Genomic DNA, 22,927 nt, shown 5'->3' on the forward strand with positions numbered 1-22,927 from the left:
AAACATAGAAACTAAGTCAAGAACACTCCAAACAAGTAACAAACCAGATGATAGTTCAAAGGTAGCACACCTTGCCAGCTGCTCAAGATTCAAAACCCAACTGGCAGCGAAGTAAAGTAAAGAAACTTCAAAGCGAGTAATGAGTGTGCAGTCCCAGCTTTTCCAAAAGGGCAGAAGAAAGAACAGAAAACTCTCAACACAGTGGAGGAGTGAGTCTGGGTTAGTTTCCGGAATCTGTGTCATCGGATTGTTTTGGGTTCCGCTTTTCAGCTTGTTTTTTTTTTGCCTGTTTTTCCACTTTGCTGACCTCTGCATTTCAACGCGCTCGCTTAAACGTTTTTAATTGTGGTAGCATCATTTGTGTTAGTGTGTGTGTAATCGTGAGGGAGACTGAGGCACCGTAGCAAGCAGCCACCACTATGTGCTAGCAGGAAAAAGAGCACAGACTGCACAGCACAGAAAACTGCTACCCACGGTGATAAACACATGCGGGATGGACGATGATGATGATGCGGTTGTGGTTGGACAAAAGATAAATCATACTTTGTCCGGTGCGCACGTACTTAAAGCTCACCCCTGCTACGGGCACAAAGCGACACGGAGAGTACTTTTCGTTTAAGCAACAATCAATGGTAGCGACCACCACCGGGTACAATTATAGTAGCCTAGCAAGCAGAAGAAACTGTACTTCAAAAGCCCAGCAGTGCAGCACTATGGGGTAGGGCGCCCACGCGGAAGGAAAGGAACAACTAGACCATAATTAAATCACAAAGCCTTCCTTAATTATTCTAGAAAAGAAGAAACGAGCCATCGCAACGTTTGGCGCACTGTACCCACAATAAAGTCGTCCTCCTCCCCGGATGACGTCTCTGGGAACTTTGGGCACATATCAGTGTATTGAGTGTAGCAAATAGAAGACGAAAAAAACATACAAAAGAACATCAATCTTTATTCCCAAGCGGTTATGGACATAAATGCACTGCAAGTAAAAAAAAATGTGTACTGCAGAGAAGTGACCACCATTAGGTCCGCCGCACAACATTCTCTGTTGTAATCCAATATCCGTTCGTTATGCGGAGGGAAGTCCTGTCATCAAGAATAGATCGACCTTCAATGCGAATGTATGTATAGTGCGTTATATGTGGTCTAATGTTTGATAAGTCTAGAGCAGGGATCGGCAAACTTTTGGACCAAAAAATATAGTTGTTTTCGTTAAATTGTTTGTTTACTTTTATAACAATATACTAACGAGACTTGTACATCTTCGTATTACAAAAGCTTGATTCATCAATTCTTAGATAAAGAACAATTTGATTTGCAAAAAAAAACTCAAAATAATATAATATTTATTGTAACCTTTACAAAGTCATGGTTTGCCGCATGCGGCTCGCGAGCCGTACTTTGCCGATCGCTGGTCTAGGGTATTGGAGTTTCGCTATAAAGAATGCAAGCACATACTTGAACTTGTGGAGGCCCAAAAACGAATGTGAGTTGATTATTAATTTCTATTCAACAAAAACCTCTGCTTCAGAGAATCTTTAGATATCATACTTTTTCGAAAATATGACACGACTTTAATCTTCCGAATGTGGTAAGAAGTTTTCAATCTCTCTAAACGTCCTAAGTTTCATTGTCTAACTTCTGCGGTAAAGACTACTTATATCCAACAAAGTCTTTGGGACCATGATCATATGATCTAATTTCACACATCATTAACTGATAAATACATCAACATATCTAAGATACCCTCCATATTAATCCGGACCCTTTCTTCTCCTAAACCACTTTTTATAGCCCTTGTTAACGCTCGTCGTCATTTTCCCATAGGTATTGTTTCTAAATGTCTGACAAAACAACGCGATTAAATCACAGCGCTCTTTCTACTCTCTCTCTCTCTCTCTGCGATTTCATCATTCTATATTCATCATACACATCTCATCATACATATCTTATCTTTATCGATTTTCACACATAACACAGTAGCAGCAATCTTTGAGTTTGTTTTCAACTCGTTACCATAACATCCAATGCTGCTGTGGATCCAGTATCTGCAATCAGTCTGATCTTAATTGTAACTTCTTAACATACCACACAAAAACAATAGAGCCCAGACTACACACCCACAAGGCAGTACGTGCGATAGAGTCTTGGCATGAAGCAACGTAAAGATCGAGATGCGCGAATGATGATCGGCTTGCATTCCTTCGCCAATTGCATTGTACAGATTCCACACCAACTGCGGGACCAAATTACTTCCCTGAGAGAGCAGCCTGAGTAAAAATTTAATAAGTAAACTGAGTAAATTTCACTCCTCCAAAACTTCCAAAAATGTATACACACATAGAGCGAGACGATAATAATGATCCATCAGTTATAGCTTCCCCTTTTTTCGTTTACCGGGCGGCGGATAGTGTGTTGGGATGTTTCGCTTGTCTTCACTATTAAGAGATGCCACACATTACTTGCGTGCCGCCGGCTTTTGCAGTTGCTTTAAAGCAACTTCCTGCAACATAACATTGAATGGCATGTTTGCAGTGCTCGGGAGCAGGCGCTCACGAAAAGCATGCCTGTTTGTTACGCAGTTTTCCCCTTCAGAAGGTAATTCATCCGAGGCGGACTGTAAAAGAAGCAGGTGTGAACAGGACAAATTGGTATTTGCTTTTTTGTTAACACATTCGCCACTTCCTACCATCGCCTCATATTTTTTATGGATTCAAAAATAATTCAAGTTCATTATATGCTCCAAAGATCGCTCGAACTTCGAGAATAATTGCCAACTAAGTAATTACTTGATCGCGGCTCAAATTACAAGACTATTAGCTGACGCATCAGCCAAGAACCAAGACACTCTTGACGTATCGGAAACCAAAATCTGCTCAATTTCCATTACCGTCAAGTCTATAGAATGATGATGATAGCGATACGGCATGTGCTGTGCGTTGATAAGGCCACTGCCATGCCATGCTGCTACACACCTTAAAAGCGAATGGTTTCTTCCTCTTACAAGCGCTAACAAAGGCCTGGAGGGACAGTAGAAACAAGAGTTACCAACGCACGCAGACACCAAAAGTGTACCAACCGAAAGTGATGTAAATGCTTGCGCACTCCAGAGCACATATATCCCCCCATCGGTCTGTGGCGTAGTAAAGGGCTAATTTTTCAATCAACACACAAGAGCCATTACATACTCCAGAGCCGTGTAGATAGTGTCGGGCGCAGGAAGGTTTGCCATTGTCGAGGAGAAGAAAGAAAGAAAGAAAAGAAGAAACCGTGCAAGCTCCAGTAATGATGTGACGACGGAACAGAGCAGGGGAAAGATGAGATAAATAATCTAGCGTGAAAGTAACAGCTAATTCGCGGAAGTACATTTTTAGCTTCCTGCGTCTGCAAGGCACATATCTCGTTGCTCGTTGCTAGATAGAAACAATTGAAGGGAATGTATCGTGCAAGCGTGTATTACAAGCGGCAAACATTTCCTGCAACAAAAGTTCTTGCTAATGCTGCAGGTTCTAACGACAAAGTGGGCTCACTCTCGCTCTTGTGTTGCGTCAAAAGGGAGCATGTAAATTATTCGCTCATAAATATCACACTCTTAAGAGGTTCAATTGCAGCACACATAAAACTGTACAAACACAAGACGGCAAGAGTTAACCTTATTAAGCAAGACATACCATACAAATGCACCCCAAATCGTTCGATCAGGCCATACAGATGGTCTGGAATGCAACTGACCCTTTCCCCCTCCGACAGCCGAATGAATCATTCGCCTCCGATTGATGTAAAATAGCGGCTTCGGGCCCTTGTGCTTAATCGATCGATTCGTCCTCGTTGGTTGGTGACAAAATATGGTGACAAACGCCCTTAATTGGTGACATAATTGAGTATGATTCAATTTCGGTATGTTTACCAAACTACGAGGAGGCTACAATGCTAGAAGAGAACCTATGCAACGCACACGAATAAATCAATCGAATTAAGACACATTGCTTTTTGTGTGCCTCATATTCGGCAGAGAAAAAAGGGTTTTTTGTGATTCTTTGCATCCATGAGTCAGGAATTGCTACTATTTAGTATAATTATTTAAAGTTATTTTTCTTCTGTTATCATCGTAGTCCTACAAACAGCAAACTATAAGTGACTGTCAACTGGATCAATGTCAACGTTCCATTATATGCCTGTGCAGCTCTGAAACACAATACCAAACACGGGCAGAAACTGACAACGCCAAACCGGAAGAAAGTATTGAACAAACTGCACCACCCAACCAAACCAAACGCATATGCAAAACAAACTTAAAAAAAACTCACTCACTCACTTGCGGGACTATAAACAAGTGAGGCCAATTAGCAGCTGGCAGGACACAATACCAATAGAGACAAAGCGAGAAATGTAACCACTGTAAACCAAACACGGCAGAAACTAGTTCAACAACTCCCATTAACAATTGATGGTGATGATGATGATGGTTTATGCGTGTGTGTGCGTTTGTGAGAATCAGCACTCAGCACGACAGCTACTTGCATGCATTACCTTCCTTCACTATTGCATCCCACCGGCTACAAGTAAAAGGGGTTGAGGTAGAAATGCATAACAAATGCAAATATGCTACGAACGAGCAAAAAAAAAATTAACACACACGTGTCCCAAGCGGCATTCTTCGCATTATGGATTAAACGCAAAATAAAGCTGCACATTTATCATACCCCGCTAAACCATTGAGAGTAAAAGTAAGGTGTATAACACACATGTAACCGAACACATATTGCATGGGAAAGGGTTTATATTTCTGTTCGTTGCGGTTGTGGCACGTGATACTAAAACAATGACTGGATCGATTTGTTATCTATAATTATTTTAAAAAAAGTGTAGCGTAACTCGGGGAAGGACTGTATTTCCATCACAATAATGTTTCAGTTCTTTCACATGATTTTCAACACGCCTCAAGCTGGACTGAGTTTGACAATTTTTTGTGGTTTGTTGAAAATCATGTGTACGATATGAAATTTTATTCTAATTCCAATAAAATATGTGACAACTGTTAAAAACATCTTGGAGGTGCTGAATAATGATGTGCACATTCGAAAGTATCTTAGAAAATCCTGTAATGCACGATGTCTACATTACATCCGAATCCATGATCGCATGCATGGTCAGGCCGTCTCTATTCATCAGGCCATCAATATAATATAATGTACAATGCCATTATTGACCATTTAAACAAAGATTCATGAACTCCATCATTTTGACGGATGGCAAAATAATTGCGTGTTTTGGCCATTTAATTTCCATCAATTATGGCTGCTAATGCGTTGAGACTTCAATTGAGAGTAGACACAAGGTAGACAATACGCTTGCTGGAAATTAACAAAACAAACTCAATATATCCTTTCCCACCAAACCCATTTAAACCAGCTCTACCGTGCAAATTTAACAAAATGGTCCAGTGAAGTAACAAGAATTACGTAAGTGCTGCGTGTTTAACATCCGGTACATGTTCCCGGCACGGGTCGTCCTCATAGGAAAACGGCGTTCGGTGGTAAATGCTCTCAAACACGCATTTTATTGTACACCCGGGGTAAGGAAGATAGCACCCAATCGTGCTGACCAGTGTCCTTCGACAGAACCATTTACATACCATACACATCTCACTCTTTCTCTCTCTCTCTCTTTCCCACTAGAATTCCCTCCAGACAGCAGAATTCAAGGCCACAGCGACCACAACGCCACTCGTCGCGCGCTAATGCAACAAATTGCCCGTGAATTCATTGGAAAATTGTGAATCCTTCACCCCAATAATCAGTAACCGACACCACCGGCTCGGCTCTCTCGGAGCTTGGACGAAAAAATATCATCAAACCGCTTCTTTACGCAGCCCACTAACCAGGCCACTGTGCCAGCGCACGCAACGGACCGCGAAAGACGCGTGTCGATTGTATGCTGATTAGCTTGGCGGCTGACTGACTGGCTGGTCGGCTCATATGTGCGTGTACGCACATGAAAAAAAAAATATACTAAACTAGGCATGAAAGACGTATGAAGGTGGGCGAGAGCAAAACATAACGCTTTCGCAGCGCGTTTGAGAAAGAGTGAGAGTGTGAAGCGGTAAATTGAATTTTACGGCTCGCACATTTCTGAGCTTAAAGACCACAGCTTAAATAATTCACTTGCGCTGTGTTTGTTCGGTATTAATATGTTGCGCATGTGCCACACGCATGAAATCTGGACATATCTGGTCGATTATCATCTAAAGACAGATGCAGGGGACAAGCAAGGGATGATCTACCATATCGAAATAACAGCACGGTTGATGGTAGGCGGAAAAAATAGTAAAATCAGCTGATGTCTTCAATAAACATAATTCAATTTATAGCTTGTTTTCCAATGTATTTTATCGCCCGAAAAAAAACGACGAAATTTAATCTATTTATGAGTTATAGTTTCTGTATAGCCACATAAATAAATCCTGCCAATCGCAAACAACCTCATAAAATAAAGACCATACACGCATAATTAACGATCGATTAAGGCTAATGAGCCACACAAAGATCAAGAACGCACCAAGAAAGAAAAGCACAAAAACACGCGTCCCCGACGTAACCACAATGTACGGGGAAAGCAGTTGCCTAATCCCTGATAAGTGATAGGATAAGGAGAAATAACTTCCACTCAATAATGCACACAGACAGGCACAGCCCCACATATGCAGCATGATGAATAAATAGCGCTCTAATTTTTCCGATCAATCTTCGCGGCTCTTATGCGTTTGAAGGGTTCATCATCTTCATCCCTCCCTAGAGAAATCAGCCTTGGAAGTGCAGCGTGCAGCACAGACCACTTTTCATCATGGTTCAGTAGTAGTGCCTCAAAATTCTTCCCCATATTCCACATGTAAAGGGATGGCTAGTGGATAAGCGTCGTACCAGACGGTTCCATTCATGATTCCGTTCCAAAAGCTAGCTGATGCGCGGAGAACAGAAAAACGTCAGCCTATATGCACCATCATTGAGAAGAGTGACGGCTAGACACTCATGCTACGCTGTAGCCTGTGTAGTAGCATTCGTCGAAAGAAATGATAAGTGAAAGTTCAACGATCCTATATTCTGAACCGCTACTCGAGGCTAAAGTAGCTCTGGACCGATAGGAGTTATTTTTTTATGTAGCAGTAGCAGTAGCAAGGAAGTATGAGTTACGGCAAAGATGCGATAAGGGCTAGACGTATCGCCTAACGAAACCAAGAGCCAAAGATACAACAAAACTACCAGCGTCCACCCTCGAACAAAACAACCAAGCATCGTAGACAAAGCCGTCTGCAGTAAGGGGGGATTGGACAATCTGCTCCCGTCATAATCAGAATCAGCGTAAACGACAACTACGCGAAAGGACGATAAACCGAGCAAAGCAGTACCGCCGTAGAATTGCATTCACCATTAAAAAAAGCACCCCAATTTGAAGGGATGCAGCAGGATGGAAAACACTAGAGACCACTTTTCTCCAAATTCTCAATTTATTTCTCTTGTTTCGTTGACCACATACAATAGCGATGATTTTTGTGGTTAGAGGGGGGGGGGGTATGCTAACAGGGAAATAACATTCAATGACAGAAATGCTCCGTAATTCTCACGGAAACTTCCCGTCTAGAGGAAATGTGCTGCAATGAAGATGTCCCAAACCTGTTCCGATCTTGCTTGAATTGTGTAACATGAGTCACCATGAGACAATCATAGGTTCCCATCACACACGACACTGGACCAATTGGACTATGTCGCGACACTGAACCGTTGATTTTGCATCTGTCGCAAATACAGTTTGTGCACCATGCAACGATAAATTGCCCGCGCAAATCAAAGTAATCGGGGCGACATTTGCTATCCGCTGTTGTCTCCGTTGCCGCTGTTACCTCCATTTAAGAGGTCGTCACCTTCGGCGCCTCCTGTCTGACAGATGCAGCAGCACATTACCAGAGCGATCCGGATAGTACCCCCACCAGACAGACTCGGTACGGCGCATATCATATCGCATACGCAACGGAAGCCAAACGTGCCAGAGAAAGAGACGTAAGCGAGACAAACGCGAGAGTAATCGATCAGGGAATTGCTTTTCTACCCCTTCACCGTCGTTCAATCATAATTGAAGAGTATGCGCGACTGGGCCGTAAATACTATCCCATGGGCACGAGGATGGAGATGAATAAAGCCAACATACCAACAAAACAAACACTTGGACACTCCTCTGCTTTCTGTGCCGTGTGTGTATGCGGCTTGTTGTTGCAGAAAAGGTATTACACTTTCTTGCCGCTTTCTTCCGCCGGCGCTGGATAGGAAACGAATAACACTAATAAAACGATTACATGCGTTCTTCTGCCGCCTCTTCTCATCCAAAGGGACGCGACGCGGTAGTGTGTGCGCAGACGAAGAGCGCGTCTCGTGCCTTATTGGTGTTGTGTTCCGGTTCCGGTTGAGATGAGCTGCCCGCACAGTCTCTTTGTATGGAAGCGTCCGATTGGCAGCATCTACCAGCACAAAGTTGCAATGTGTGTGCAACACGCTCCCATCTTCAGCGCTACTGCTTTTCTGCTCGTTCAGGCAAGAAGAGACGTATGTTTTTGTTTCCAGATTAAGTTATTATAAACTGATGCCTGCGGATAAAGATGTTTGTTTTTACCAAGCTCAGCAAAATAACTGCAAGGAGTAGTGTCAAAAATCATAAATATGCAACTGAATCTCAATGTTTAACACTCTTACGGTAGAATATTCCTTGCACCTCATATCTCACATTCCACAGCGTTAATGCAAAAAAGCAAATGTGCATCTGCACCAAAGGAATGCACCGCATCCGGCAAGAGATAGCAATTAAACACGTGTGTGTGTGCATGGAGAGTAAGCGCAATGTATTTATTCGCATCGTAAAGTGAGTGGCGTGCCGGGAGCGACGATAACTGTGCCGCTACGATTTGTTGGAAAAGAAGCAACACACACAACAAACAAGGCAACAAAACACACACGCTGGTTGATTATTTATTTCTCCCGCAGTAGGAAAGTGTCCGTCCGCGGCAGCTCATAAACGCTCCAATGGATATATGACCGCCACTTGGCAGAAACCAATCTCTTTCGCTAGTTGGATCTCTCCGTGGTGTCCGGACGCTGGCCAGATATGATGTGCACATTTCTCAGTTTGCACACCGGAATCATTGGCGTAGCACATACATGTAAGGTGGAGGAGAATGGGAAAAGCTTGAGCTATATTTTATGGAGAGATACCACAAACGACACAAGAGCACAGTTGTACACACATCGGAACGCTACCTTCCTTCCGGTTGCACCTTGCAGCGGCGTTACGGACGTGCTTTTCGAACGCAATGAGATGCCACGCCCGCGCGTTCCCTTTCGGTCGAAGCTCTTTTGACGTAATTCTTGCGAGTAAAGGTGGAATGTAGTCCCCAATGCACACACACACGTGTGATGGCCAACTAATTAAGAAACTTATCCACGCTACCATCGTGCACAGCCAGAAGATTCAAAAGTGGTGGCCGTGAACGACTCCGGCAAGATCATTGACATCGAAAGTGGGGCAAAAGCGGTGCAAGAGAACTGCAATGTAATATTGATACCTTTTGCATTTATGCATTTATGGATTATGGATGTTTTTAAAAAGAAAACTGTTACATTACGTCCTACCGAATATAACCTTCTTGAATCGTTAAGTTTGGTTCGAGCTAAAATTGGGCAACTGCACCGTCTCTTATAATGATGAGACCCAATTTCGCAACACCGAACCGCTTGAGTGTATCCACCCCGTACATCGGTGCTAATAGTGCACAGCAGATAGAGCATTGTACACTTTAGCGTGTAACCCCAACGGTCTACATTATCCCTCCGTCGACAATTTCGAGTTGAAGAGAGCCACTTGCGAAGGCCAAAATCCCCCTCCTACCTGTTTGTACGATGATGCGTCTGTTGTTGTTGCTGCTGCTGCTGCTGCTGCTGCTGCTGGCTGGCTTGTGATGGCAGCGTTTGAGATGTCGGCGTTTGCGGGGATAGTATGCCACCGCCAGGGCCCGGTATCGAGTTCGGCGGTTGCTGTGGTGGTCCCACGCCCGGCGGTTGACTAGTCATTTGCTGCTGCTGTTGCATGATGGCCGCATCTTCACGGGTCATCGTACGGTAGCCCATGTCCTCCTCGTACGCCGCAGCCATCTGGCTCGGGTTCGGATTGGTCGTTTGCATGGTCGACGAGGGTGGTACGCGTCCACTCAGCACCTAAAAAGAGGAGGAGAGAGAAGGGGCAAAGGATTGATTCCAAATTAATAGGCAAATTCGTAAACAATTCTCCTGGCAAAACACAGCCACTTACATCCAGAGCGTGCATCATCGCACGGGCAAACGCTTCCGCGTCCATCGGGCTGGAGAAGTTCAACCCGTACACGAACTTGGAATCGCGCCACTGGTGAAACGTGGCGGTGGCCTGATTATACTTCAGCCCCTTGATGATCGAACAGTTGATGACGACCTCATGGTCCTGCAGCTTCCGGCCGACGACGCGGAACGTGTTGTTTTGCTGATGGTGGAAGATTTGCACCTTGCTCAGACCGGACGAGCTGCCGGACGGTATCCACTTCCGCTGCACATCGTCGTACACCATGACCGATGCCCGGGCCCCAATGATGCTTTGTTCGCTGTTGGTGGAACGAGAAGGAAGGGTCAAAATGCCATGAAACCATATTCAGAATTAACAATTAGTGTATATTTAATAAATCAAATTCTTTCGAAGCTCAGAGTTATCCCTGTGACAAATTTCTGGTTCTTGAGTGTACTTCACTCTCCCTAGGGGAACATATTTCCAACAAAAAAAAAATGAGGAAAAAACAAAATGCTTCGTTAACATTTCCTTTTACCCGAGGAGGGTGTGCACATTTTCTCTCAGCACGGTTCACTTTAATTTTTATAACCAATTCAATTTTCGACGTTCGAGGTCCTGTCCCTTTTACTGTCACTACAGAACACGGATCGGCCCCTAAACCTAACGATTTGCTCGCGTGCATTCTATCCAAGCAGCAATCGATTTGCTTCTTCTTCTCCTCCCCGTTTAGCGATAATTGCTTTTTATTGTCAAGGCCAACTGGTGCTACGGTAGGACGCGTGGGCCAGAAACGTTCCTGCCCGGAGGGTGGAAATTGGTATGTTTGTCCACACATGAACTCTTCGTTCATTTAGGGTGTGCGTTTTTTTTTTTGCGCATGTGGATGACCAAGTGCCAGCTTTTCCTGCAAACCGTCAAGAGCTGGTATTGCAACGGGCAAATAACGGGCAAAAAGGAAGTGAAAGAAAATAGTGTGTAAAAACACAATCCGATGTAATAGGCAGCACTACTACCACACGCTCAACGGTAGGTCGTCTGCTTTATGAATCATACAGCACGGTCACAAAGGGAATTTAGATGACGCATTTTTTTTTTGTGTGGAGATATTAAAAGTTTATTTATTGGGTTTGAGTCATGTGGTGTCCTTACTACAAAAGGACACAGCATTTAGTTATGGCACATGCATTTCATATGACGTTAAAATATAAACCTAGCCTAACCACTCATCAGATGCATTTATAAAAAAAAAAATTAAAAGGGAGTAATTGACTATTTTGTAGTTGGGTAGTAATTTACGTCATGGGTTCAAGCCCCGAATAGACCCTGCACCCATACGTAGGACTGATTATCCTGCTATGGTAACAATAAGTCACTGAAAGCCAAAGCTCACTTCACTAGCAGGTACAAGACAGGCCTTGACCGACAACGGTTGTTGTGCCAAAGAAGAACAAGAATTTACTATTAAAGTACAAAGCAAACAGAACAAGTAAGTTTAAAGTGTTCTGTTAAAATAATAAAAAATGTAACCGCGCGGCTTGGCTTCTTCTGCTTCTTCTATTTGGCGTAACGTCCTAAGCGGACATGCCGGCATATTGCAGGCTTTCGAGACTTAATTCATTACCACTTAGCCGGATAGTCAATCCTTGCTACGGGGGGACGGTCCATTCTGGGCTTGAGCCCATGACGGGCATGTTAATGAGTCGCTCGAGTTGACGACTGCACCACGGGACCGCCCTTGTGCAAAACAAATTTTTACACGATATTTGAGATCGATCGGTGATCTGTCGAACCGAAATAAAGGATATATATACACAGGCACACTGATAAGTTCCTCGCTTATAGTATAATATCATATTTGGTTCAGCTAGTATACTGCTTCTTGCTTAACAAATTCAATAATTGTTACCTTTGTTTCTGATTTGCAGAAGAATTTTTTTATCGTCTTTATCGGGAATGTTCTGCTTAAGAAGATATTATTTGTAATAGAATTTCGAAGGCGGATGTTGTGTCTCCCCCAACCCTTTTGCTGAACCTGTCAGATATTTCGCCTATCAAATAGTTCATTTCGCTGTATATTTCACCTCGTGTGGCCTCGCGGTAATGCATTCAAGAAACACTATTTTATAGCTCTGCGTGATTTCAACAAACAATCTTCCGGAAAATATGTGTTTAACTAGTCTACTGCTTCCTCTAACAGGGTTCCTCTAACCAGATCAATATTTACGGCAAAAGCTACAGACGCGTAAAATAGACTCCACCTACCGTGATAAACGAACTTTCTACACTTTTGAACACTTTGAATTAAGGTAACTACACTTTAGTACAGGCGATCCTCGAGTTACGACGATTCGCAGATAGCACAATTTTGACAATAAAAAGCTGTCATTCAGGAGAAACTTGTGTATTTTTTTCAAAGGGAGTTGATGTATCAGGTCGGCTTATCTAGTGCAATTTAACGTCTAAAAACTAAAAGAGGAAGAAAACCTGGTTTGACAAATAGATCCATAACAAACTGGATGCTTTGATGATTGTTTTATGTACTCACTCCTAAATCTATCCTAAATTTTCTCAATTTTACACGATATTTGAGATCGATCAGTGATCTGTCGAACTGAACTAAAGGATATATACACAGGCACTCTGATAAGTTCCTCACTTATAGTATAATATCATATTTGGTTCAGCTAGTATACTGTTCCTTGCTTTCTGACTGAACGGATTCAATAATTGTTACCTTTGTATCAGATTTGGAGAAGGTGATATATATTTTTTTATTGTCTAACCTTCAAATATTCATTTTAATCCAAGAACTGGCCGCTACACGCAAGATTTTGGGTTTCGTTCTTCGTGCTTCACCTGAGTAAAACCACATACCATTCCTTCTTCTTCTTCTTCTACTTCTTATTTAGCGAGGAAAGGTTTATCCTCTTATGTTCTATCAGACGTAGGTCCGAAAAAAGACTTTCTGTGACGCAGCCGGTAGGATTCGAACCTACGCTCCCAGAGGGAATCTGATTTCGAGTCAGACGCCTTAACCACTCGGCCACGACTGCTTGTTACATGCCACTCCTGTGCGACATTGTTTGAACTGGATGGCATACTAGATTTTGTTATGGAACAAACTGTAAAATTATGTGTCGATGTTTTGGTGAGGAAGAACACCCACCTGATATATACATCCACTTTGTATTAAAAAAAAAACAATCTTTTATTATAACCGTTACATACCCATTTATAAATATTTCCCTGCTACTCAATCTTGAATATTTTCTTTGGAGTAAAATTAACACATAATCGATGATTATTTTAAATAAAATACACGATATCCTAGATTTCTCGATTTCTCGTCTTTGGTTATAAACCTTATATTCACAGGTTTTCGGCATACTACTTTTTCGACTTACGCCTAGCTTTGGGACATTTTTTCAGTCCCGAATACAGTCGAATATCGGAATTCACCTGTATTTCTTATAAGATAAAAAAAAGCTTTCTAACTCACATATGCTGTTACCAGATTGTTAGCTTCTTATCTTCAGGTATTTATTATAAGAAATTTAAAACATATGAATGCATCAAACATACGAAAATGTATTTTTAAATTGATGTAGATTTTGCTATTGTCGGTTTTTTGTGATGTACAAAAGAATAACTGTAGTGTACAGAAAACAATTTAGCAAAAAAAGAATCATGTCAAAAAATGGAAATGGAATGGAATACACAAAATAAAGGAACATTCTGTCTACTGCTCTAAAGTCTACCATCCTTTTGATAAGCAGAACCAAACGTTCACTAGGTCACAAAATTGCTATAAATTCAATGAACTCAAGTGAACCCTAAATCATTTAGCTCCTCAAAAGGAAAAAAATACACAATAGAATTGGCTACACAAAAAATCATAAAATACCTCCCTCCTCCCTCTCTACAAAAAGCCCACTGGTGCGCACCAGTCAATTCATTCGGCCGGTCAGGCGTTAGAGCCAAAAAGGCCACGCTAATTGGGATGCCCTATTTTATTTGTTCACCTCATTCTTTTCACACAGCGCGTGGTGCGAAGGGACAAGAACGGGAAGCAGGGCGAAACGATTGCTAGGCTAAGACTAAAGGAGCGAAAATGTGAATGTCGGCCCAAGGGAAACTGAAACTGCACCAAATCGGCACTGCATTTTTACCGGAGGGTTGGATGGCGGTTATAAAAAAATGTGAAAAGTTAAATAACCTTGCACTCCACTACGTCCAACATTAAAACATACTACTCACCTCATCTTGCTGTTGTTGTTGTGCTTAAGGGAGACGATCCGCGATCGTGGTTTGTGCTGTTAAGATTTGATGCAAAACGCCTTTTTTATTGGCTCCGGGATGGATCAGGATCGCCGAACCAACAGCTGACGGACGACGGGTGAAATGACTGGGCAGCCTGCCTTATCCCGGTTAGCACCACAGCCTCGGTAGTCGTTGCGGCAGTGTTGTCTTCCGGCAACGGTTGCTTTGCTCGCCGTTTTGCTCGAAGGTGTAGTTGTGATGCCACTCAATCCAACAGTAACCGGCGCAAAATTGTATTGCTTTCTCACTCTCTTCGCTGTCCCTTTTAGCCCGTGTTTGTGCTTGTGTCGCCGCTCTGCGGGGGAGTGTGCGCGTGTGTTGAACGGGAGGGTCCTTTGCCGTAACCGTAGCCTACTTTACAGCTTTTCCACCAACAACAGCGCAGAAAAATTCACCCCGTTCACGCTGCGTGCATGTGCGGTTCACCAAGCCACAAGGCACCGTCGAAATTTACTTCCTCAAGGAAGCGAAGGGGGGGGTGGGGGTGGGGATTGCTGGACGAAATGGTCGCGAGGGAAAGCTCCTCCACCTCACCCGGGGAGATGATTTGCCGTGATTGCTTGTTGTGTTTTCACTCTCTACCTTTCCTTTCGCACTCACACACTCACACTGCACACAACAAACTACACCCACTTTTCTTCCTTTTTCTTTTCGCTTCAATTTAACTCACGCACACTACGCGCTTTGCTTCTATTTATTAGCCTGTATTTTGGAGATAAAGGAAAGGCGTGAAAATAAAATCACACAAAATTTTCTAACCCACACGCCTGTTTTACTAACACTAAATCCGTAATGCACAACCACTATTGAACGGACAATTCGTCACGAAAAGGAAAATTAGAGCTCATTTCATTTACTACACGCCCGAGTCGGGGGCAAAAAAACCCAGGATATTCGTACAAATACACGCACATTGAACATACAAACACACACATAGAGAATCGAAAACAGCACACCCTTCGTTTTGCACAGTGGACTCCACCACACACAAACACTCTCGTACGCATCCGACAAGGGGCCGCCTTGTTTCTTTTACACGGATCCTTTTAACAGTGCACGTGACGTTGGCCCGTGTATTTCCCTTTATCCTTACAAGGGTTTGAGCACGCATACAAACACAGAGAGTGATCAGAGGTTTGAGCACAGCAGTGCACAGCATATACACATACACACACACACTAACACGCACACTACACAACGCACTGTGCTGGCAGGATCGTTGGTAAGGGACATGTACCAGCAGCAGCAGCCAGTACGCCCTCTTTTCTTACTGTCAACCGGAAACCGAAAACGGACCCAACTTGATGGATCTTATGCTTGCTTATGCTTTTTGCTTTTTGTGGAGTTTATGCACAAATTGTAACGCAATTCACTGTAGGGATGTTCCTTTGCCATTTGCGATTTTCATTTGCTTGTTCCACTTTGTCCACAGTGATTTGTGATTTGTCCATTGTGATTTGCTGATACTTTTTCGCAATATATCAACATTACTTTGCATTCGACACATTCGACGTGGAAAAAATATGTTTAATCGAGCATTTTCATATTCTATTGCTGCGCATCATACCGCACCTCGATTATTTTGGGCCTTTTTTTGGATTACAAGAAACTAACATTTTGCAAACCAGTAAGAATAATACAGTTTCTCTATCGCAATACTTCATTTTGAAAAGCTTTTCCCACAAAAGTAATGAAAAATGAAGTTTTAAAAGCGAAATTCAATTTCCCCCATAGAAAGGGGAAACTATGCGGCCCGTTTCATACTACCAGGAGGGCCCTCTATGCTCAGCTTCGATGTGTGGCAGGCACTCCCGCATAGATGTACACGCACAGGAGGACGAACAAAATACAGTCACAAACACAAACACGCACACCATCAGCGAGTGTTGCACAGCAGGGAAAGAAAAGCAGGAATCTTTCTGCTGTTTTTCACCCAGTAGACAAATTTACTTTTCGAACAAATATATTATTTTATGTAGCTTGATGCTTTTTTCGGCTTGAAACAATAACATTTCGCGAGAAAACGTGTTTTTAGTCTACACCACAGCTACGTTTAGCTATCTCGCAAATAAAACACCCTCTTTTCGGCTTGTTTGATACCCATTAGAACCCGGTAAATGCGGAAAGCTGCTGCTAGAGTAGTATGTGGAACACCATCCACACCATGTGTACGTACACACACCACTGGCGACGGCGCAGGAGGTCTTTCATTTTTCCAGCCAGAATGTGTTTTTGTTCCATCTTTTCTTCGCTCGTTCCCTACAATCCACACCCGTGCAGGGGGGCCACAAACGATGCACTTGTGAATTTTCTTGTCCTCCTATTTCAAACAGTATTAGAACCTAAGAACAAAAAATCCTTCAAGAACACAGCAGCGTCAGATAAAAAAAAACTAGCTTGAGCTTTTCCACTGCTCAATCCAATACGGTTGTGATGTTCGATTGAAGAGTTTTTTTTTTCTTCACCCCCAGACAAACCCCGTACGCCAGCATACAGTATCGTTCCGATGGCTAAAGAAGTTGACCTTACGGTCGGGACCACGGTAGAACCGGTCTTCTCCACCTGGGCAATGATTTTCACGGGAAATTCCCTTTGTTTTGTGCCAGCCAGCCAGCGAGCGTTTTCTACTAAGCTGTATGTGTGTGTGTGTGTGTGCGTAAATCTCCCCGTCGGCCAGATTCGTTCTCTTTCTAACTTTCAGGGCTTCGTAAAGGGCTGGGGTCGTCGCCGTGTCCGTCTACCTTTTTATTGCTCAGCTTTTTGCTGCATACTGCACACACAGGCTGCAAGAGGCTGGCACAAGGCTGGTTTGCCTGTTGCGATTTTAATTGCAGTGTAACTTCGTTAACGCACACATACACTGTAGGGACCGGCAGAGCACACATCTTGTGCGGCTGGACCAGCTCCTCAAGGAAAACTTCTTTCTCCCGGCCCGTCTGCGCACGCCACACACACATAGCGCTCAAACACACCCAACGAGCAGCAGCAGCAGGCGAACCCGATCGAAGCAGGCGACACAACGCAAACGGGGAGTTGCGGTTTGAGTGTTGCGGAAACCATCACCTCACCTCCCTTTCCCTGACTTCAACGAAAAACTTTTTTTTTGCATACTTCACACTACTTTTGCATCTTGCATACTTCACACTACTTTTAGTTCACTATTCCTGTCCTGTAAAAAAAACTATGTTCATTTAACACCGTTCCTTCCGTCTTTTCAGTTCCTTGCAATCCGACTGGTTCGACCAATATTGCAGATTTTTAAAACTCCACTCCACAATGAGCGACAATGCGAGCACACTAACACACGCACATGTGTAAACCCTCGACAAAAACGCTTCTTTTACCCGGTTTCCCGGAGCCTTCCCGTCCATCTCCACTGAACAAGCTGCCAATGTGTGTATATGTAAACGTGTGTGTGTATCTGAGTGTAGATATAGGTGTGTGCACGATTCAGAACAAGATAATTTCTAACCAAAATTCACAACGGCAATCTTCACGCACTCTTCCCACTATGTACGGCAATTCTTCACACTCGCACGCACTGCAACTCTACACAATGCCAAGTTCCAAAACCTACCGCGGGCGACTTCACACACGAAAAACATGGGAGCAGAGCGTTTCTCGGTCGTGTTCGCTAGCGCATCATGGCGTTTAGTGAGCTGTAGGCGCTGCTGTGCGTTTTTGCTGTCTGTATGTGTTTGTGTGTATGTTGCGCTGCCTTGTTTTGACTGTTTTTCTTGGTTCGGCTGTCAAGTCGTTTAGATGTCCGGGTTGTCTACTTATTAAACCGATCTAGGGTACGCTTACACCTAGCGAGAACATTGCACGACAGCTCCTATTTGGAACAAATGATACAAATATTGCGTGTAAGCAACTTCACCAGAGAAATACAATAATCGGTTCTTTAACCTTTAAGTTGGCAACCGGATACCCGGGTATTTTTTTCAACTTCGAACTGCAATAACTTTTGATTAATTGCTTTTATTGACCTGAAATTTTCCGTAGCCTCCCAACTTTTAATTTATGATTTTTTGGTGCATAAGTTGTAATTTTAAATAGCCTGTAAGTATTTTATTTTGATTTTTTTAACTTTGCCACGTGAGTTGGCAACCAGCATATCCGAGTATTCCATACATTTTGTATGGAGAATGACGTTTCCCTTCTTCCTCTTTTCGTATTGTGCTTATTTTCGAGTCAAACTCAAGCGATTCCAAATTTCAATTTGACCGTTATTTTTATAATAAAATGAAAACACTTAATGAATAAATGAAATAGAAGAGAATATATGGTCGGTTGCTTACTTGCTTCCAGCATCAAAATATAGAAAGCAATGTTTACCTATGAAAATCGTTAATTTTTTGCATCAAAACGTGTGGAATACCCGTGTATGCCGGTTGCCAACTTACGTGTGTAAATCTGGTTGCCAACTCTACGGTTAAACCAGAGTATGTACTAGTGATGGGTAAAGTTGGCAAACATCCGGAGTCGACTCCGATCCGACTCCGATAAATTCGGAATCGACTCCGGAAGGTAGGTCCGCGCTGCAATATCCAGAGTCGTTCGGAATCGTCCGGAGTCGTAAGGAGTCGCCCGGAGTCGCCCGGAGTCGCCCGGAGTCGGAGTCATCCGGAGTCATCCGGAGTCGTTCGAAGTCGCCCGGAGTCGGAGTCGTCCGGAGTCATCCGGAGTCGTTCGGAGTCATCCGGAGTCGTTCGAAGTCGCCCGGAGTCGGAGTCGTCCGGAGTCGTTCGGAGTCGTTCGGAGTCGTTCGGAGTCGTCCGGAGTCGCTCGGAGTCGGAGTCGTTCGGAGTCATTCGGAGTCTTTCGGAGTCGTCCGGAGTTGTTCGGAGTCGTCCGGAGTCGTTCGGAGTCGTCCGGAGTCGTTCAGAGTCGGAGTCGTTCGGAGTCGTTCGGAGTCGTTCGGAGTCGTCGACTCCGGAAGACTCCGAACGACTCCGAACGACTCCGAACGACTCCGACTCCGGGCGGATCTAGTGGTTCCATTTTGCCGGAGTCGGAATCGAACATACAATAGTCGGAGTCGGATCGGAGTCGTGGGTGCGCTTCATACAGCATATCACTAGTGTGTACAGTGACGTTTGCATGAAAAAACATGGATGAAAATTGTGGATTTGTTATGGTTTTTCCAAGTGCTACAAATCCACTAAACGACCACTAAACAGGTTCTAAACGGCTCAAGCTCTCAACCTAAACGGAATCTAAGGCCGAAAATACACGGACCGGAATTTCGCGGCCGCGGAATTCCGCCTGCTGTCAAACCCATATAAAAAGTATCAACGGCAACTTTCCCGAACTGTCATATCCATACAATTTTCAGCAAGCGGAATTCCACGGCCGCGAAATTCCGGTCCGTGTATTTTCGGCCTAAAATGACTTCGTTTAGCAGACGGTAAATGACTGATGCATTCTAAAGGCCGGGCTACATTGATTGTACTCGCAAGTGTAATTTCGATTTTCACTAGCGCATCTGGCGGCACTAAACTTGCTGCTGGGAGATTTAATAGTAAACTTCAAATGCCGTTTGGGTCCCCTTCGATCATCAGTCACATGCTCTACAATTTTTACAGACGGGGGGGGGGGGGGGGGTGCAAATGATTGGCCAGTCTCGGGGCCCCAACGCCAAGTGTCAGGTATCTTCATAATCCAACGTTGATTATTCTGAACTGCTATCCGCTAGTACACCGGGAACGTCCCCAGCAACGAAAGGAAAAAAATAGATCCGGAATTTTCAGTCGACGGTAAAAACGGTATTCCGCAATACTTACATTTTCATCCTCGTCTTCTCGCAAACAGCTAGTTGGAAAGAATCGGCTCGGCTGTTAACGATCTTCCCGGTGGTTCGATCCAGTAATTGAAATCCATTCGGCTGCGATGAGTGGCCAATAAAAGTCATCTTTTGTACTGCTGCATCGAACTTCAATCGATTCTGCTTCGGGATCCACACGTAGGCTTTCGTGCCAAATACCAGTAGGAGCCTTACATCTGGATTCTCTCCCCATATGGCTTCATATGGCGTACCATCTATCGCTTTCGTTTCCAATCAGTTTTGTAGGTAATTTGCAGTATTCACTGCCTCCGCCCAGCACTTAATTGGTAACCCTGCATCCAGCAGCATGCACCGCGCCATCTCATACAACGTAAGGTTTTTCGTTCTGCGGTTCCATTCTGTGTGTGTAGTGTCGAAAACTGTTGCCTGATGCCCTCTTGCTTCAATAATCTCTCCAAAGTCATGTGCCTAAACTCTCCTCCGTTGTCAGAGCGAATAGCCTTCTGCGGTCTGCCAAATAGGGTCTGGTCTTCCATCACGAAGTCCCTTAATTTTTCCTCAGCACCGAATTTAACGCAAAAAATACACAGTTGTATAGCAAGTTCGTTGATGACAGTCAGGAAGTATCACATCCTCCTGGATTAACAATTTTCATCACTCCACACACATCTACGTGGATCAGGTCCAACGGTTGCTTCGATTGCCTTTTTGATTGTTTCAGAAACGGGAGTTTTGAACATTTTGTTTCACATCAACACTCACATTCGGTCCAAATGCTACAGTCATCGATTTCTGCCGATGACCAGATTTCTTCTAAACAGCATCGTTGTCACGAAGACCCAACTTCCGATGCCACGTGTGCTGGCGATTGGTGGTATGCTTGTGTTGGTCTACCCTAATCGCGTTATAGGCGTTCTTAATGCAGTACAATCCGTCAGACACAAACGCCACAGCAGCAACATCCGGTTCCTTGATAATTCAACAGTTATCGGTATCAAAAATCAGCTTTCCACTCTTGGTGTTCTGGTTTGTAACCAGTGTTGGTACATACAACGTGTCTGAAAGCATAAGAGTTTGTATGTTACTCTCCAGATCGCATAAATCTACTAGACACGTTCCTTTTCCTTTTGTAGCTGTCGTTTTCCCGCCTGCCAGCGTGATTTTTTGGGCCTTGGTTTCGTCTAAGTCCAGGAAAGATTATCAATCGGCACACATGTAGTATGTCGCCCCTGAGTCGACGATCCATATCCTCCATATTTACCAGTCCTTTTCGCTATGAATGTGTAATTTTCACTCCTTCACTCGCGAAAAACATTTGCCTCGGATGGAGTTGAACGATTTAAAGACTACTCTGCACCAGCGCAACCTGAAGTTTTGTATCCAAGCTCACTACTACTCAATCCTCCAGCAAATACGATACTTTAGAGGTGAGCCACGGTTTCTCGAAATAGTGTTGCAGCTTGACCCTCGCTTCACGATCCGTTTTTGTCGGCTTGATACGCCCGTGCTGGTTAGTCTCCATCAGCAGCCCGATTTTCACTCACGCTCGTTGATCTTCGACAGCAACAATGACTTGGCCTGTCCTGCCTTGCGAAGTACTTGCATAACACTTCCTCGCGAATAAGCAGTAGTTTGGTACTGAATTTCATACTACTATCATTCGATCTTTTTAACTTGAGGACTTAAACTTTTTCCATTTTCAGGAATTCAGAAATATTTCGCTCCTGGGCCCATTTCCTTTCGCTCTGAGGTAAAACAGTAACGAATTTAAATTTTTACATAACTTATTCAAGTTATCTATTCATTCTACTATACATCGTGCTTGCCTCTTTGATGTAGCACAGGTCAATGCAAAGCCCGTTGCTAGGTTGCCATTTTAAGCTCGCTTTTGACAGTTTCATGACAAGCAAACGGAAATGATAGTTTACGCGGAAATGTAGACGAATTTACTATAAGGATGATTCTATTAATTATTTTAATTTGTGAATTTGTGTACTTGCGGTCATCTCATGGAGAAAAAAGGACAAGTAATTGCTGTCTACTGTATTCAGCAACATTGATGCCCTTTTTCATTGTTTGCCTTTGCGTGCCACCGATTCATTACCATTTGCAACAGTCCTGCTGGAGGAATGAAAAGTTTAACCGCGCGGCCACATGAGGTGAAATATACAGCGAAATGAACTATTTGACAGGCGAAATATCTGTCAGATAACGCATCACAGCAACCAGGTGATGTGCAATGTAAATAAATAACGTGCACCAAGTCGTAACTAATTCCATTAAAGAACTTCAATGTTAAATATTTCGTTAATTTTCATTCAACAATTCATCATTTCTTTCATTGTGGGAATGTTATGCTTAAGAAGATATCCTTTTAAAGTTACTTTCGAAAGCGGATGTTGTATCACCCGCAACCCTTTAGCAGCAGCTGTCAGATATTTCACCTGTCAAATAGTTCATTTC

The 22,927-nt window shown here is 43.5% G+C and overlaps 1 protein-coding gene and 1 non-coding gene across 11 annotated transcripts in view; both read right to left on the minus strand.

The window, feature by feature from the left end:
• Nucleotides 1-18,354, minus strand: part of LOC121598374 (protein enabled) — a 38,196-nt gene extending 19,842 nt beyond the window's left edge. For 7 of the 10 annotated variants that reach the window (XM_041925094.1, XM_041925097.1, XM_041925096.1 and 4 more), the window contains exons 1-4: nt 18,254-18,354; nt 14,614-15,378; nt 10,351-10,672; nt 9,931-10,256 (exon numbers count right to left, since the gene is read on the minus strand). In XM_041925094.1, coding sequence (XP_041781028.1) covers nt 9,931-10,256; nt 10,351-10,672; nt 14,614-14,618 — 653 coding nt within the window. In that variant the 5' untranslated portion in view covers nt 14,619-15,378; nt 18,254-18,354. Of the gene's footprint in view, nt 1-9,930; nt 10,257-10,350; nt 10,673-10,891; nt 11,051-14,613; nt 15,379-18,148 lie in introns of those variants that run through there. The other 3 variants (XM_041925092.1, XM_041925091.1, XM_041925098.1) reach the window with 3 other exon arrangements.
• Nucleotides 13,328-13,409, minus strand: Trnas-cga. Its single transcript has one exon. It is a non-coding gene; the product is annotated as a tRNA-Ser (tRNA).
• Nucleotides 18,355-22,927: the final 4,573 nt, after the last annotated feature.

Source organism: Anopheles merus, chromosome 3L (assembly GCF_017562075.2).
Source record: "Anopheles merus strain MAF chromosome 3L, AmerM5.1, whole genome shotgun sequence".
Classification (NCBI taxonomy): Eukaryota; Metazoa; Arthropoda; class Insecta; order Diptera; family Culicidae; genus Anopheles; species Anopheles merus.